Source organism: Leishmania major, chromosome 34 (assembly GCF_000002725.2).
Source record: "Leishmania major strain Friedlin complete genome, chromosome 34".
NCBI lineage: Eukaryota > Euglenozoa > Kinetoplastea > Trypanosomatida > Trypanosomatidae > Leishmania > Leishmania major.
The window spans coordinates 1,372,938-1,390,215 of record NC_007286.2 but is presented as its reverse complement, the minus strand read 5'-3'; the positions used below and the strand labels follow the sequence as shown (position 1 = coordinate 1,390,215).

The window sequence follows — 17,278 nt, the reverse complement described above, 5'->3', positions numbered from 1 at the left end:
CACAGAAAGAAAAACATACGCATGCGTCACAGCGGAGAAAGGCAGCCAAGGGATACACTGCAGCAGAGGAGAGAGCTAACGTGACACAAGAAGTGTAATAATACAAAAGCAATGGCGTCTTCGTCTTCGCTTGGCTGCTGCTCCGCCGAAAAAGAAAAACAAAAAACAGCTACAGCTCATGACAAGGCTCAAACGAGGTCGTGTACGCATCCGTGTACGTGTGTGTGTGCCTGTGCAAAATCTCCCCGGTGACACCTAAAACGTCTTCCCGCACTTGTACAGTGGCATGTCATCAGCTATCACTCAGTTCTGCATCCAGTCATCATCCTTGTTTGTTGCCTCGAACTCCGCCACTTGCTCTCCCTGCTTCTCAAGCTCCACCATGGTAGGTGCGTAGCGCGCTGTTCCCTCCTCTATATCGCTCTGTATGCGCATCATCGCGTAAGACGGCTTAACAGAGAAGATCTTCACTACGCGATTCACCTTTCCATCTGGTGCTAACGCCCTAAGCCTTGCCCGGAATTCCGGGGATAGATTGTGCTGGCAGTCGTCGACGATGCAGCTACGCCGCAGCTCCAGCGTGTGCGTCACCTCCTTCAGGATGTTCTCTTCAACCTCGACCTCTCTCGTGTAGTTGTTGATGGTGCCGGTAAGACGGCTACGGATGGCATCGGAGGAGATAAGGACATACGACTTGTGCACAATCTCGGTGTACCGCTTCGCCCAGAAACTCTTTCCACTGCCATGGATGCCAATCAGCATGAGAAGTGTAGGCAGCGACGGGTCTGTCTTTTTCCGCTTCGAGGAGCTGCCGCCTCCGCCTCTACTTCGGCTACCACCATGACTCTTGCTGTGCTCCTTCTTATCCTTTGCGGTGCGGCTGCGCCTGCCGCTGATTCTCTTCGCGTCATTCGACGACAGTTGCGCGTAGCGGAATAACAGACGAAGAGCGACAGCTAGGAGAAAGCAAAACACGGACACGACCACGGTGCGTACCCGTGACTCAGTCAAAATGGGGTGCCTCTTTACAAGGGCGGTAACCACCCCAGACATTATGCGATGCCTCTTGGCCTGCGAGATCATCCGGTTGGAGACAATGGGTGCTGTTCGATTGTCGTATATCTCTTTTTTTCGCGGAAGGGGTGGGGGGCGGGCAGGGGAGGTCGGATCGACAAGAAGATATGGATGCCTCGTGGATTCCGTGCGCTCAATGGAGATGACCGGACAGCGCGTTTTTTCGCCTCACTCAGTACGGCTCTTTTCTGTGCGTGTGCGTGTGTGTGTGTGTGTGTGTGTGCTTGTGTGCTTGCAGCACGAAGGAATCCTGTCCCGCAACTACACGCGCACGCCTGTGACGTTCGAGCCGTGGGTGTGACGAGAGAAGTGGTTGTGGGTGCTTTCACGCCCTCTACCTTTTCCTCTGCGCTACTGAGACTTCTGCTAGCAATCTGTCTTCATTCAACGACGAACATCAGTCTGCCGTTGTCGGTTCCCGCCAGCAGGTGAGCCGGTGAGTGTGTGTGTGTGTGTGTAGCCGAACTTTATGAGTACCCAGGTGAGGAAGGCTGACAAACACGAGCTGCGCTGCGGTCTAGTCGGAGAATAAAGTGACGTACCCGCATGCATGAGCGCTCACTCAATCAGGAAAGGGTGAGTAATGGGGCAAGGAGAAGGGGGCTCAGAATTGCACATTGTCAGAAGCAGATAAGAGAGGATGTGCGAGAGAAGGAGGCGACTCGGGGAGTACCTACTTTATCTGCATCTGAAAGAGAGAGAGAGTAGGAGAATTCTAGAGGAAACCGGCGCAGGGCTTCTCGCATAGGAGAGAAGCTAGCAAGATGTCTGTCACTAGCGGGTGGCAGATGACCTGCCCTTTTACGGCTTCACGTATATGACCGGAACACATTCTGTGCCAGTCACTCTGTTCCTTGATGTCTCTACAGAAGGCACGATATGCTCCCTACCCATACGAAAGGAACAACCGGGACTCGGCACAGCGCATAGAACGACCCACACATACACACACACACACACACACACAGGAAAACGCAATCATCTCAAGAGCGCGCCCATCACACGCTCCCGCTCCTGGCGACGGACGATACATCGTTCCACGTAAAGCTCGAAACAAAACGCAACTAACAAGAGGACAAAAAAATACCAACGACGCTGCCCGTGTCTCCTGTAGCGCAGCAACCAAGCGAGATGAGAAGAACAGCCTCTGCAAGTCAACTTCTCACAGCAGCACCAAGAGAAGAACATATGACGAAGGCAGCGCTGACTTTCTGCTTATCGACCGCTCCTTGCACCCCGCGCAAAGCCCACAACTCTACGCGCACCCAGGCACCGCTCGCCCCCGGCCCCTGTCGCACGACGCCCACATCCTCGTCGTCGAGGGCGGGCCGGCTGCAGTCGCACCGGGCCGCGTCCAGGGCCCTGCTCCACGGCAGTGGCGGTGGTGTCCGTGCTGCGGGTAACACGGTAGGGGGAGGAAAGAGGTGGGAGGCCGGCGCACATGCCGGGTGAGCTCGAGCAGCAAGGCGGTTCAGGCCGCGGCGTGCAACATCATAGCGTGAAACGACGTGCGCTGTCAGCCTGCAGCGACCCACCAAACCCCCGTAGCATACCGGGCAACCATCCCACGGTCGAACTCCCTCGTGGCAACCACAGAAACGGGGGCGGACGCTCTGGCGGGCGTGGGGGTGCCGCAGTTCTCGCCCAGCTGTCGGCAGCACACCACCTGCACCCCACGTTGTCGCTGCCAGTCAGCCCCTGTTGCAGGAATCCAGAGCGCCCACGGGTGCCCGTGCGGGGCTGGGCGAGCGTCGACTCCGGTCGCCTCGTGAGCTCAGTAACCGTGCTCCTCCGGTGTGGGACGGCTGTCGACGTCAGTGCTTCTGACGTTGCTGATTTCGCAAGCTTGTTAGCTTCGCCGCTGTGCTCCCATCCACCATCGCCACAGGCAGTCGAGTGGGAGCGACGCACGCGACGGGCCCCTAGTGCCGGCATTGGGGCACAGACACGTTGCTGCATGCCATCCTCCACCGGCGTGGGGCCGGTGTCGAGCGCCATGAGGAGCGATACCGCGTCGGCAAGAGCAGCAGCCACACCCGCTCTTCTCTGTGCCGTGCTGGACGCTGCCCTCTTCGCAGCAGGTCGAGTACCAGATGAGTTGGTCCACACTGAGCTCGGTGTCGGCAAGCAAGCGGGCCGAAGCCCCCTGGCCTTGTGCTTGGTGTGTTGTCTGTCTGCATGCGCAGCTCCGAGGAGTGTCGATGCCTGTGCTCCCGCGCATGAGAGCCGCCGAAGCGCTGTGACCACCCCGTAATCCGGCACGCACGCTTCCCGCGCCGAACGCGCTAGGTATACTCCCCCGTATGGCTGCGGAGAGGCAGCAGGCGGACGTGGCGCACCAGCGCTACGCAGCTGAGGAGCAGGAGTCCCGCCTTCTTCAGCAGCTCTCCGACGTCTGCCTTGTTCGTGGCATCCGTCATGCGGTGGCGCCGTACAACACCTCTGATTCGGGCAGTGCAACGTAGCGCGAGCGGTGAACACCCTTTCACGGACTCCACACTCGTGCGGGTATTCTGTCCTCGGCTCGGCAAGTCGTGTCGTGGCTGCTTCGAAAACATCTCTAGCACGTTGCCCAGTGCCGCGCATCGGCTGAAGGTCCGCGGCGAGAATCCGGGAAGAAAAGAGGTGAGGTGGGAGGCGGCGGTCCTCTTCCAGGTGGCCCCCAGCCCCACCATGTGCACCAGTGTCCAGTGCGCCACCCTCCGGAGGGCCCACTGCACGGTGGCCCTGCATGGCAGTGCTTTGGGAGAGCGGGAGAGGAGGGCTGATGACGTCGACGCGGTTGACAACAGAAAAAAAAACTCGCACGTGCACAGGATTAAAGGCTGCACGAATGCGACGACGATGCCGGGCGCTTCACTCGTTCCCGAGAACGACAGGCAGTAGAACGGGCACACCGTTCCTCTCTCTATTAGTACAATCAACGCATCAGTCTCACTCGATGTTTGTGTGCGGGTGTTGGCTTGCAAGGGCATCATGACGAAAACCGCCCAACAGTCCCGCTGGCACGGACAAAAAAACAAGCAGCTCGTTTCCCACGCCTCTGTCGCGGCTGTTGCAACGAGCACAGTGGGTGGGCTTGCCTGGCCAAACGCGCTTCGGCACCTGTATCCGAAGAAGGTGCCCACACTACGATTCGTACTCCATCGAGAGGGTGAGACCATACTTGACCAGGGGCTTGTCTTCTAATAGGTTCGTGTGCATCACTATGCCCCAGCGGATGGAGTTGCTAAAGAGCCCACGCAGCGTCGCTGAGCAGTTGCCATCGCTCTCGGCCTTGGCTGCTAGGAGAAGGGGGAGAGGAGTGCTCCACGCAGGAATCGTCGCCACCGCCGACCCGTCCATTTGCAGGGAGGATGGCGACGAAGGCGATGCCCTCGAGGCGCTCGCAGATACTGGAGCGCTGCTCTTGGTGTGGATAAACATGGGTACACGAAGCTGGATCCCTTGGGTGAAGCCGAGCGACACCTTAGCAACGGTATCTATAAGGTCAAAGTTGTACTGGCAAGCAACAGCGGTGGTAGACGACAGCCGTTGCAGCATCGTCAGGCGCGCGTTCGACCAGGCGTCGTTCAAGCGTACTATTTTGGTGGCAACGGACCAGTTCACTCCCGTGAAGCCGGCGCCGACGTACATGACGTCCAGTTGCCCAGAACCCTCTTTGTGCTCCAAGAAAGACAGCTGCCGCCGCTCAAACCCGGCGCCGAGGAGGAGGTTGAAGAAGGTGATGCCGCAGTCCAACAGAAGGTTGCTGCTTCCAAGGCCATTGCGCTGGTAGCGGAGCGACGAGTACTTGTCGCCGCGTTGGTAGTGCACATGACCGACGGTCACGTCCTCGGAGGCTGGCATGAGGGTATTCACCGACGCCCGCACACCGGCGGTGAGGCCTTCGATGAGATCCTTCACGCTGCCCACCACGGTGACGGCGCCGCGGCTATTCAGAGTGAGCGCCTGCTGCAGTCGGCACACGCGTGGCACGGAGAACTCGTAGGCGACCTTCATCTTGCCATCCGCCCTGCCGTCGCGGTGAAGCGCCATTCGAGGAGAGATAGAGAGAAAGTTGCTGACGTACGTTGGAGGCTTGTCGGCCGCGGATAGGACATCCGCGGCTGCTAGCTTGCTCGCAGACTCCATCGCCGCAGCGGGCGGCGCATCGGCAGACACGGAGGCCGCATTCTTGGCGAACATGTTCACGCCAAGGATAGACTCCGAGTACTGCCGCGATTTCAGGGCCACGAAGAGGCACATCTCGTCGCGGAACGTCTTGCGGAAGAAGTCATCGACTAGGGAGAGGTAGTTGTTGAGGGTGCTTGGGGCCTCCATGGCTGCTAGGTCTATGAGACGAAAAAAAACGAGGAAGTCTAGAGGCACGAAGGGGAACAGGTGTATTTCAGGAGATACGAGAAAGCTGCAATGGATGTGCGTTGTCGTTTCACGGTTTTGTGTAGACAAGCTAAGCTGCGATGGATGACGCGAAAACCGAGCGAGAGAGAGAACCGGCAACGCTAGCCGACAATCAGAATTCCGGAGACGTACAGAGAGCACGACAGACGGAAAAAACGGCAACAGAGGAGCGGCAACCTGAGTGGGAAGTGGAGCGTGAGGCTATTCTGCGATGCACGTGCGCGTCCTGTGTGTGTGTGTGTGTGTGTGTGCACGTGTGTATGTGCGCTTCGGTGATTGAATGTGGCTCACGGATGATCTATGGAGTACAGCGTGACTGCGGGGTGAGAAGGCACTTACATGTGTTGACAGAAGCGTTGCGCAGGAACGGATACACGCCTGTATGTGTTCTCCACTGGTAAGAAACAGAAAGGCAGCAGGGGCGTGGACGGACGGAGTGGGCTCGCTGAGTTGCCATGCAAAAGAAAAGGATCGGGGACAGCGCCGGGGGCGTCACGCGCATGACCATGCGGAGGATATGTGGGGAAAAGAGAGAGAGAGAGAGAGTGACAGGATGGGAAACAAAGCGCACGCACAAGGAGGTGCGGTGACGAGTGGAGAGCGCCTCGGTAGGGCCCATCAACGCCCCGGAAAAAGCACTGTCTCTGAGTTTCACCAAAGCCACAAGCGTGTGGGAAAAGTGAGCGCATCCGTTGGGCAAGCAGCCACACGAGGGGCAGAGCAACGTGCTTCGCCAACGTCAGGTACCGCTGCGCTTGTTCCGGAGCCTACTCGTGGGTACAGACTGGGGTTCCGCTCTGTGTTACAGCAGAATGAACGTCACCACGGACACACAAAATGGCCAATGCGCGCACGGAAGGGAAGGGGTGGTGGTAAAGAGGTGCCCAGGGCTGGTGCTCGGAAGCGTTTCATCGTCGTCGTTCCCCTTACCATCTTCGCTCTCCAGTTGGTCCGGGCCGAGCCGACAAAACTACTCCAGAGGAGGGGGAGGGAGGGGGGGGGGTGCTGAAAGCAAGCAAGCAAGCGCAGCCTGTTCACGAGGAACTGGAAAGAGAGGACAAATACAGTACAGTACAGGTCGTGGCGCTTCCTCTCAAACACTCATGCGTTTGCACGCGCGGGCGCGGGCCTCAGAGCTGGCAAAAGACCGCACAACTTGTCAGCCTTTTCGTTTTGCTGTTGTTCTCTGCCCCGCACTCGCACAGGCCGTGGCGGAGATCGGGACCGAAGCAGGCACAAGCACACAGAGAGACCGAGTGACAGACTTCCACTACAGTGCGCAGAGGCCATGTACCGCACGGTGCTGTGCCTGGCACAGGCATGCTTTTCGGTATCGCCCGCACTCCTGTTTCACTCTGCCGCTGACTCGCCGCGTGCCCCCAGGTGCAGCTAAGACACGGTGCTAGACAATGATGGATGACATGAACGCGATGAATCGTCCTGCGTAGTCGTTCGGGTGGACGCACGAGATGCGCTTTCGATCGTACAGGGACCCCCACACAACATTCTCGAGCGCCTTACGCGCGTTGTACTCCTGCAAAATGTCAATGATGCCGATGTAGTATATCTCCTGTCGCAGCCCAGGCACCTTGTTGCTCATCATGCCTCCCTGATCAGCCGTGAAGCAGCGACCGTCCAGCCTGGACCCGTTGCGCGTGAATTCAGAGGCATCAGCCCCGGAATTATCTGGCCGCTCCCCTCCCATGCTGTACCCCAGACCTAGGTTTGTGCGCAGTGTGCCGTCCGTCACAGTGCGCGTCAACATCCCTAGCGACCCTGCGGAGGTCGAAAAGGACAAAGTGTCGCTTACCGACGGCAACACGTGTATGCCAACCAGGAATGAGTAGTCCATGATCATGGATCGCTTCAGAAACTCGCAATCCTTCTTGATTTGCTCAATCAACAGATTCCGCCGCTCCGGCCCAATATGCATCGGGCTGTTTATATCGAGGTCCTTCTGTGTGAACGTTGTGCGGCGCTTCTCAGCTTCGGAGGCGAAGCGGCCGATGGTGCTGCCCTTCAGGTCGAACTTCTCATGGATCGTGTTCGTGGTGGCAAAGACGTTTTGCATAATGATGAAGTTTTGCGTTTTCGTGCCGATGCGAAGGCGATGGTGGCCCACGAAGTGTGGGAGCAGGGTGAAAGGGTTGTCGCGCACATGATAATAATACCGGTGCAGGATCTTGCGCAGAAAGTCGCTCTCCTGTTCCGTCATTGTCTTAATCACCCAATCGCGACCGCAGAAAAAGAGCTGCGCAGCCGACTTGCCTGGTGTTGGGATGCTGTGCCAGCGGCTGTTGCGCAGCACATCGCAGTACGCCTTTGGATCTACGTTGAAGAACTCGCGGATGTGGCGGTAGCACATGGGCGAGAAATCTGTAAAGGTAAAGCTCACCGGTGGCATGTTCTCCTCGTCCTCGTCGTCCTCATCATCCGACGAGAAGTCCGCAAACGTCTGCGTCCTTGTCAGTGAGCGATAGGCACGGCGCGCGCGTGCGGCAGGTGTATCGAAGTTTGCACCAGAAGTCGCCAAACCGCTGCAGTCCCGGTCCATGTCGGCGTCGGAGGTCAAAACAGCATTGTCTGTGGTGAGAACCTGCGACATCTCGTTCCGTGGACGGTTTGCTTGCCGATAGACACCACCGATCATGGACGAGCGGGCATCTCTCATCTGCGGGTTGGGCGCCTTCTTCACACCAGTGGCTTCGGCGCCGCAGCAGGTTATCCCCTTGGCGGGCCGAGACGCGCTGAAGTGCATGGTGGACTCGATCGAGAAGTCCTTCTGCGGGTTCAATGGCCGCTGCTTCTCGGGCAGCGAGATGCTCGTAATACCACGTTCTAGTGCTATTTTCAGGCAGTGAATCACATTCTTGGTGGCTGCGTTTTGGTCCTCATTCTCGTCGGCGTCGGAGGCGGGGTGCAGAGAGCCGTCTGCGCCGGCAGAGCGACCGTCATTCATTTTATCATGTCCCTCCTCCACCCAGTCCGAGTCACTCACGGGCTCCAGCTTCACGGACGCCAACAGCTCTCGATTAAGGGGCATACTCACGCTCGCGCGCTATGCGTGCGTTTGCGCGAGAGAAGAACTACAGGGAACGAGAGAGACGGCGAAACTACGCGCAAGAGAACCCCTCCCACCCCCCACCTCACCCTCCCCCGACTAAAAAAAAAGCAGCGTAGAGATGAAAGACACCCCTCGTCGAGTACATGCGAAAAGAGGAGGTGGCGCTGCGGGAGAAACACAGAAAAAAGAGAGAGAGAGAAACACACAAACGTGACCACAAGCACAGACACACAGACACATCCAACACACACACACACGTACACACACACACACGTTTGGTGTGCACGCCTGATGAAGGCCGCGCCACGTACGAGCGAGATGAGAAGAAAAACTATATATGAAAACGCAACAACAACGAAAAAGGTGATGTAGGGAAAGTGCGCGCGCACGTGTGCGTGTGTGTGTGTGGGAAGGGGTCAGAAATGGAGGAGAAAGTAGGAAAGGAGGGAGGCGATGAGGATGTGAGCTGGCACACCACGGAAAGCAAAAGAGGATCCCAAAGGAGTCGCCCCGTAAAGACACACCGACCAAGCACCAGGGAGGACGGCCTTCTTGGAAAGCTATAGGGAATAAGAGTGGCAGAACAGTGTCCGCAGCAACGAGAGGGACTCGAGCCTCCGTGAGGAGGACGAAGGGAGAAAGCAAATGAGAATGAGGCCAAGTGGTGAGAGTACGTGAGTGCTTCAGTGCGAGATGTGTATGGGCTTCTACTTGTGCGCTTGCTTGAATATGATCTGAGCGGATTAACCTTCTCCTCTTCCAAAACGACCCCACCCACAGCAAAACAGAGTGGTGTGTCGGTACGTCTTCTTTGGTTTCGTTGCAATCAAGACGCTGCCTCCACACGGAAGCCGACTCCGAAGACGCACGCACAAAACACACAAACTTACACAGAAACTCTTGTGTGGTAAAGCGGCTGGACAAGTCCGCCGTACTGCGATGGAGTAGACCACCTGCTCAGTTACCAACAGAGACAAGAGAAATCAGGGAGGGAAAGGGTTACCATATGAGCACCGCGAGGTTCGTTAGAGAGAGAGGAGAGAAAGGAGAGAAAGGTACACACGGAAGCGTCGTTGTTCAACGCTTCAACCAGAGAAATGAGGGACAACTTTGCCACTACGCAGTGCTGTCAGGCCATAGGAGGCACAAGAGCTTTCTGCTCCCTGGCCGCTGACCGCTAGAATTGCGTAGGACGAAAGCCACGGTGGCGTTTCGCCGCGACAGCGCGCTCCGCCTCACAGACACCGTTTTACAGCAGTGCGAGTCACAGATGGAGCCGTGCAGCCTCCTCGGTGTCCTCCGCGTTCTTCCGCGCGCATTTGCTTGCGCGTGCAATTGCACCGATACGCGCACGCAGACGCTGATGACCGCGTACGGTTCCTCTCTTTCTTGCTTTGTTTTTCGTTTCACGGCGCTGTCGCTCTTGCGTCGCTTTGGTTTTTTACGTCTTCGTGTGTGTGTGTGTGTGTGTGTGTGTGTTGGATGTGCTTCCTTACCCTTCTTCCTTTGGCACATTACGTGACAGCGCCGCATATGGCGCCCTTAGCACACATGAATGACGACACACATCCATGCAGCACGGAAAGAGGAGAGCGGAAAGGAAGCGCGTGGCGCAGAACCCCGACCGTCACGCAGCTGTGGTGGCTTTGTGTGCGCTATTTGCTTCAGAGGCGCTCGGTCGCAGATTTGATGGAAGCAAGCGGCCAAGTCCACGATGCGCAAACTACTTTTTCGGCCATGTCTTTGCTTTGCCACCCTTTTTGGCTTGTGCCTTGGCCCCGATACCGTACTCCTGCTTGATGGAGAAGGCCCCCTTGTCGAGGGGTATGATGGATTTCGACATCGTGTCGGGATCCGGTGCGGAGGTGGTGGCGTCCGCCGTCGATTCGTCCTCTTCAGCTTGCTGAGACGCTTCGCTGACGCTGCAGCTGCGGCTGTTGGCGACTGCGCCGCTCTCATTGTACTCCTCTGCAGCAGTCTTGGAGGCCTCGGCCGCTGCTACGGAGACTGCAGCCGCTGCTGCAGCCGCCTGACGAGCGGCAAACACATCCGCGCCTGGAAGGTTGACCTGCTGCGGAGGACGGGCGGCGAGGACACGTGACAGGGCTTGCATCGAGGTGAACCACGGTGACGGCGTCGTATCGGAGAGAAGGGCGGAGCGTTCCTCCTGCGACACCTCGGCTGGTGCCAAGGTCTTCGCCACACTGGCCAAGGAAGGAAGAGTTCCCGTCATGGGCCGGTGCACGCCCATGGGGCAGAGGGAACGATAGAAGTTCCATTCCTTGCTAGCCGCCGTCATCGCACCGGCTTCTCTATCCGCGGCTGATTCTCTTTTAGTCAGCGCCAAGCGCACGTTCGCCGCCACGTCATCCTCGCCACTCGCCACGGCGTCCTTGACCAAGTCCACCAGGAGGGTGACGTTGTCGCGCACGACTGCCGTGGCTGGCGCGCAGCATCGCAGCAACGCCTTCGCCGTCGTTGGCAGCTTAGAGGCAATGGAGAGCACCGAGGAAAGGTGCAGCACAGCCGTGGGCGAATCATCCACCTCACGTGCCGCCGAGTCCCGCCAGTTGAAAACGTCGCGCGCGACCTTCTCTTGCACCTTGTTCAGCCCACTGAGACTGCGGCCGAGTGCCATCTTGTACGTCTCCTCAGGCACCACGTTCGGCTTCTCGTAGATTTGTAGAGAGAGCTGCTTGCTCTCGTTGTACACGTGCACGAGCACGCTGCCGATACTGGCGCGGCCCTCGCTATTCAAGAGCAGCGCCTTCAGTCGGTCATGCACGTAGAGGAGAAAGTGCGTGTCTTGCCGCGCGTAGTGCACCATCTCCGCCGACAGCGGCCGCACACGCCAGTCCGCCGTCTGGTACTTCTTATTCAACTTAACCTGGCAGAAGTGGTCGACGGCGAAGGCGAGGCTGTACGGCATATGCAGCGTCTGCAGCGCCACACCGGTGTCGAATAAGTTCACCACGTAGAGGGAGAAGTCCTTCTGCAGCCACCGAATATCCTCTCGCGCGCCGTGCAGCACTTTAAGAATCGACGGGTTCAGGAACACCGGCGCCAGCGCCCCCATCGAAGAGCGGAGCTTCAGGCAGTCCACGATAAAGTCCTCCTCGCGAGTGCTGATTTGCATGAGGCACGTGAAGCCTTGATAACTGTAGAAGTCGTGGTGCTCTAAGTCCACGGCAATCTCGCGCGACAGCAACAGCTTCTCGATCATCGCCTGCATCGCCGCAGACGTGTCCACAAACGTGAGCGGGCAGGCGTCGAGCGGCACCGGCGGCACCTCCGCCCGAGGGAGAATCTGAGACGCCGGGATGGAAAAGGCCTTGATAACAGACTCGAAAGGGTGCTGACCAGCCACTCCAACGTGATATTGCCCAGATGCGTCATAGTAGTGCGGCACAAACGGCGCCGCGGAATTGTCCACCGGGGTGTCGAAAAGCAACTGGGGGCGTCGGATGTGGGCCAGACGCAGGACACCTGCGCGCGTGCTAGCCGCATCCGCAACAACACCTCCCTCCCGACTCGGCGAGGCCGCAAGCTCAGAGCCGAACGTGACGGAGAGCTGCTCCTGTGCGTCCAGCTTACGCCCCTTCACCTCGTCCAGAAGAGAGTCAACGCTTTCTAGCAGCGAGTCGACTGCCTCCATAACCGTGGTGCGCTCTGCCTCGAGCAGGTGCAAGGCGCCGCTGCGCGGGTCCGCCTCCGCAGAGAGACTGGTGCGCCGCCGCTTTGGAAGCATCTGCGTACATGCGTCCATGAGTGCAACCAGAGTCTCACTATAATCGCGAATGTGCTTTCGGAATCCCGGAAAAGCAAGGTGGTAATCGTAGTCGTCCAGCGGAAGTTGCGCTGAGAGCCTGCTGTACTCCTTCACCGGCCCAAAGACGACGGACACGACATCCTTCGTCACAGGAAGCGCACCATCAGCGGGAGTCGACGGCATTCTCAGAAATTATTTAATGTGGGAGGAGAGCGCACGCGGAAAGGGACAAGGCACACGTATCTGATCGCGTCACTGGAGAGCATGCACTTCTTCTCGCACTCTTCACTACTTCCTCTGTGTGTGCGTGTGTGTCTGTGTGTGTGTGTGGATGCTAACGTGCGGTCCAAGGAAGACGCTGGGAGAAAGGGGAAGAGAAGAGGAAAGGCCGTGCACACGTCGTTGAACAAGCCACCAAAATGGAAGAGATATGTAACAGAGGCGTGGAAGGAGCAGTTTCGTGCAGATGGCCCTACCCGCTTGAGATCTGACTACGCTAATGCCACAAGAGGCACCGCCACGCATCGACACTGAGAGCGCATGTACAGATACCGGCGAGGAGGGAGTATACCGAGTACGAACAAACAACAAAAAAACTTGTACGACATTTTTTAACTGTGTGTGTGTGTGTGTGTATGTATACCTGTTTCCAGGAAAAGAGGAAAAAGTTTACTGCGCACATCGAAGCGATCCTTGGCAGTGATGCGCTCGTGCAGAGAGGCACATGCCTCGCACCCTGCGCGTGCTGCGGCCCCCTACGGCAAGACCGCAGTGCTGCGGTTCGCGCCACAGGCAGCAAAGGGAAAACGTTGTCTTTGATTCGTCGCTTTCATTCGTGGAAGACCCGTCCTCCGCCAACAAGTGCGAGGCCCACCACAGCCGCCATTCCCTGCTGCGCACAGCATACACGCACACACTGTCCAACATTGTCACCGAGTGGCGCCCTCAGCTGAAGTGAATGAAGCATTGGGATAGAGTGTGGTATGTCTGTCGGCACAGCGCCGGGGCGCTACGACAAAGGAGCATACCTGCATGGCATCACGCGGCGCGCACGGCGGGACACACAAGAGAGCGAGGGAAAGACAGAGGACACAGGCCTAACAGCCAGGCGCACGCGCCCACAGCAGCAGCCCCCACTGGCACACGCTTCGAGCCTAGCAGTGCGATAGGAGCTTCGAGCTCACCAGAGACGCGTCCCATCTGAGAGAGACCCCACCACACGAGAGATGCACCAGCAAGGCGGAGCAACAACACTCACGCCCCCGCGCGCTACCCGCAGCAGAGCGCGCGCGCACACACACACACACATCAGCACACGCCAACACGCACGCGCGCCATCTCCGTCCACAGATATCACCGCTATACGATGGGCAACGACGTATGAGCAGCGGTTGGAGTGACGTCACACAGCAGCGGCCAGTGCCACACCTAGACACACGCACGCACAGACAGACAACGCAAGTGCGCCCTCAGATCGGAGCGAAAGATGAAGTTCAAACGGTAATCGTCAGCGAAGCATCGGACGCTAGTAGTAGTAGAGAGGACTTTATCATCATAAACGGTGCAGGCACAAGCACGGCCACAAAGCAGAAAACGCGTACACAGAGAGAGAGAGAGAGAGAAAAAAACGCCGCTTCAACAAACCCAGAGTACCACCCGATCGCTCTCACGCCGCTTTGGTAGTGCACGTAGCCGAACAGACACTATCAGCTCACACTGCGTAGCTGACGTTTCGCCGATGTGCGGCATGTGTTGGTCACCGAACGGGCTGCAAAAACGCTCCTGGAGGGAGCATTGTTTGAGGATCCCAACCCTGCCAGTCGGGGTAGTTCCGCCAACAAGAGAGAGAGACTGATACACTTTCCCACGGCTGGAGGGTAGCTTTAGCGCAGGAACATGAGGAGCAGGTGATCAGAACAAGACAAACCCTTCTAGCCTCAATGGCCGCTTGTGCTCAGCCTATAGAGAGAGAAAGAGTGGGGTGAAAAAGTGAGAGTCTCTGTTGCGCCGAGCGACACGGATTTGAGAGGGTACATCCGTGGTGAAAGACGATGGATCGGTATCGGTGACGCGAAATCGAAGGAGACACGTTATGCACGCATAGAGATAGGAAAAATGGAAAGAGATGGCGAGGCACAGTTGGCAGCAGTGGAAAACACTGGGGTTTTCACATTTTCGTTGTTGTTTGCCAGGTCGGTTGCAGGCAGGTTCTGAGGGCATCTCGTGACTTGCGAAACGCCTTTCTTCTCACACTTTTTTATGGAGTGCACACATCCACGAACAAACCATTAAACAGCACTGCCACTGTAGTACAGACATCCTTGCCGACAGAGCGACGTCGAAGGTGGTGCGCGCTAGCAGCGTGTCATGAATGGCGTCACACAAACAGATAGTCTCAACGGCAGCGTCGTGCCAAAGAAGGCACCCTCATGCTTGCAAGGAGCCTTACGCATTTTCCCCTTCGCCTTGGTGGTTCTCCTACACGTTTTAAAGGTCGTCGTCGACCGCGAGAACGCGCCCGAAAGCGTAGAGCAACCATCGCATGGAAAGAAAAGGGAGGGGATGAGGAGGTGGATGCATACAAGCGTACACGCACGGCTGTTCATCTCACCCTTCTCGACAACAAAACAACCCTCCCCCAAAACACACACACACACAGGGTAATCGCCCAGTTCCGAATATGGCAAAATACACAAGAGGAATGAAGAAGCTACTCAAACACCCCACAACACTCCAACCCACGCACACACAAGCGAAAAAAAACGTTACACCGAAGATATCATCCGCCGCAAAGTAGATATATGTACATATATATATATATATATATATATATCAACCGACAAAACACCGCCAACAACATCCATGGTGGGGAGTACAGTACAACATCTTGTCATGTTCACATTCCACGCAGCGACAAATATACCTATATATATTCACCCCTGCACAAGCACACCCGGCCCCTGTCGCACGACGCCCACATCCTCGTCGTCGAGGGCGGGCCGGCTGCAGTCGCACCGGGCCGCGTCCAGGGCCCTGCTCCACGGCAGTGGCGGTGGTGTCCGTGCTGCGGGTAACACGGTAGGGGGAGGAAAGAGGTGGGAGGCCGGCGCACATGCCGGGTGAGCTCGAGCAGCAAGGCGGTTCAGGCCGCGGCATTCCACAATGTGATGCGGCGCCTCTCCACATGGGAGTCTGGAGGACCCGACGGCGCAGTTCGGGGTTCGGGGGGAGCTCAACACGCCGCGGGCCCGCCACAATGAGGACGGGAGGGCCTCGGACACACCTTTGTGGGACTCCACACGGAAACGAGGGCCCATCAACTGCTCCCTGGGAGTCGCGAGCGCAGGCGAACGGCAAGAGCGGGAGCCGGACTGCTGTGGTTCAGGTGTGTCTTCCAGATGGTGAGCCGACGTTTCTAGGTACATCTTCACCAACACGTTGGCCTGCTCTCTCGCGCAGAGGCAGCGGTCACCCTGTCTCGTTGCTGGCGCGCACAGCGCACATGCAGAATGGGTGGTGGTGTGGTGGGGGAGGGGGGAAGGCCTACGCCGCAATGCGGAATACCTGGGAGACTAAATGCCTTGCAGGCCTGTGGGGGCCGGATGCGCACCCCCTCTCGGCATGCAGAACACCGGCCCGCATCGAGGATTCGGCAGGGAGTCGGGCCACCCAACACCGTTTGGCGTCGCTCAGCCCACCGCCGCCCCACCGCACACGGCGCAGGCGCAGCCCAGAACCACACTCGACGTCGCCGCGTCGGAGCAAAAGCACAGAACACAAGAGGGGGAGGCGTGTACGTTTCGAATCCTTGACACGACTCGTAGTAAGCCGGTGCAAACCTGATCACCATGACCGCGAGCCACTTCGCCACACCGTCAGCGCAGCCCTTTCCGTCGGCACGCACAGTCCGCAGCCGTACCCGAGGGCAGGCTCTGCAGGCTCTCGGCTTTCCCACAAAGAGTAGGTGCGGCATCCTGATCCAAGGCGGAGGTGGCCGGCATCAGGACGCGCAGAGAGACTAACTTTTAGATAAGGCAGTAGTGAGCATCGCGAAGGAGCGGCGAGCCACGGAAGCGAAAAAGAGCGAAACAAAAAAAAAAGGCGCAGTGAGAGTATCGTGAAAAAAAGGCAAAAGACAGAACAGCAAAATGACGACGGGCAGGAAATACGCAAAGGGGTAGCGAAAAGCGAGCTGCGATCACATACCCATGGTCACACACACACACACACACGCACGCACACACACACATACGCACACACACATACGCACACACGCACACACACATACGCACACACACGTCTATGTCCTTTCCACAGTACCTCTCTTCTTTCTTGCTCTACTCTACAGACGGAGGAAGGCAAAAGGGCAGAACTGGCGCCATCTCGTATATGTGCCTTACATGCACGTTGGAGGGAGATACGAAGCAACACAGAAGAGGCGCGTCTTAGCGTCTCCTCGGAGAAGGTTCGCTTGTTTTTTGCCGGAAGGTGGTTTGCTTTCACGCGAAATACCAGGTAAGGCCGGGCTAGTGCATGCTAAGAGACACTTTCTCACAGACAAACATACACACGTCGCACAACAAAAGGATTAACGAGTTCTCGCTTTCTTCGCTTTCGTTGAAGCTAGTGAGATACTCTAGCGTGATCAACACAATGATAAGCTCTGCCATTATCCGTCGCTGGGTCCTATGAGCCCTTCTATCCAAGGCAGAATGATAGGCTGGTCTGTGAGTCTGTCTCTCTCTCTGTGTGTGTGTGTGTGTATCTGCCTGCTTTTGCTACCCAAATCTCTAATATTCTCGCCTCATCAGTGCACGACTCCTCTGCTTCTCTTTGCCACCGCCTCTCCACTCGTACGCCAAGGGGAAAAGTCAGACCCGCCACTCGCAGTGCGCGAACGCACCGTTCGCCATCACACCGACACAGAACCCCAGAATATCGTTTACGAACGATTTTCTTGAGAAGAG

The 17,278-nt window shown here is 57.5% G+C and overlaps 4 protein-coding genes and 3 non-coding genes across 7 annotated transcripts; all 7 read right to left on the bottom strand.

Annotated features, from left to right (window-relative positions):
* Positions 1-303: 303 nt before the first annotated feature.
* On the bottom strand, positions 304-1,083 carry LMJF_34_3110 (conserved hypothetical protein; the record flags this gene model as incomplete). The annotated part of the gene is made up of 1 exon (XM_001686363.1): positions 304-1,083. The coding sequence occupies one exon, from the start codon at positions 1,081-1,083 to the stop codon at positions 304-306; it is 780 nt and encodes a 259-aa protein (XP_001686415.1).
* A 3,120-nt stretch (positions 1,084-4,203) lies between these two features.
* LMJF_34_3100 (conserved hypothetical protein) lies at positions 4,204-5,397 on the bottom strand (the record flags this gene model as incomplete). The annotated part of the gene is made up of 1 exon (XM_001686362.1): positions 4,204-5,397. One exon carries the CDS (start codon positions 5,395-5,397, stop codon positions 4,204-4,206), a length of 1,194 nt encoding a protein of 397 aa, XP_001686414.1.
* A 1,483-nt stretch (positions 5,398-6,880) lies between these two features.
* Positions 6,881-8,521, bottom strand: LMJF_34_3090 (phosphatidylinositol-4-phosphate-5-kinase-likep ro tein; the record flags this gene model as incomplete). Its single annotated transcript, XM_001686361.1, has 1 exon — positions 6,881-8,521. The coding sequence occupies one exon, from the start codon at positions 8,519-8,521 to the stop codon at positions 6,881-6,883; it is 1,641 nt and encodes a 546-aa protein (XP_001686413.1).
* Positions 8,522-10,265: 1,744 nt separating this feature from the next.
* On the bottom strand, positions 10,266-12,494 carry LMJF_34_3080 (putative exosome subunit rrp6p homologue; the record flags this gene model as incomplete). Its single annotated transcript, XM_001686360.1, has 1 exon — positions 10,266-12,494. The coding sequence occupies one exon, from the start codon at positions 12,492-12,494 to the stop codon at positions 10,266-10,268; it is 2,229 nt and encodes a 742-aa protein (XP_001686412.1).
* Positions 12,495-13,645: 1,151 nt separating this feature from the next.
* LM34Cs1H2.1 lies at positions 13,646-13,717 on the bottom strand. The gene has a single exon (XR_002461076.1). It is a non-coding gene; the product is annotated as an H/ACA-like snoRNA (small nucleolar RNA).
* Positions 13,718-13,777: 60 nt separating this feature from the next.
* On the bottom strand, positions 13,778-13,871 carry LM34Cs1C1.1. Its single transcript, XR_002461078.1, has one exon. It is a non-coding gene; the product is annotated as a C/D snoRNA (small nucleolar RNA).
* A 101-nt stretch (positions 13,872-13,972) lies between these two features.
* LM34Cs1H1.1 lies at positions 13,973-14,047 on the bottom strand. The gene has a single exon (XR_002461080.1). It is a non-coding gene; the product is annotated as an H/ACA-like snoRNA (small nucleolar RNA).
* Positions 14,048-17,278: the final 3,231 nt, after the last annotated feature.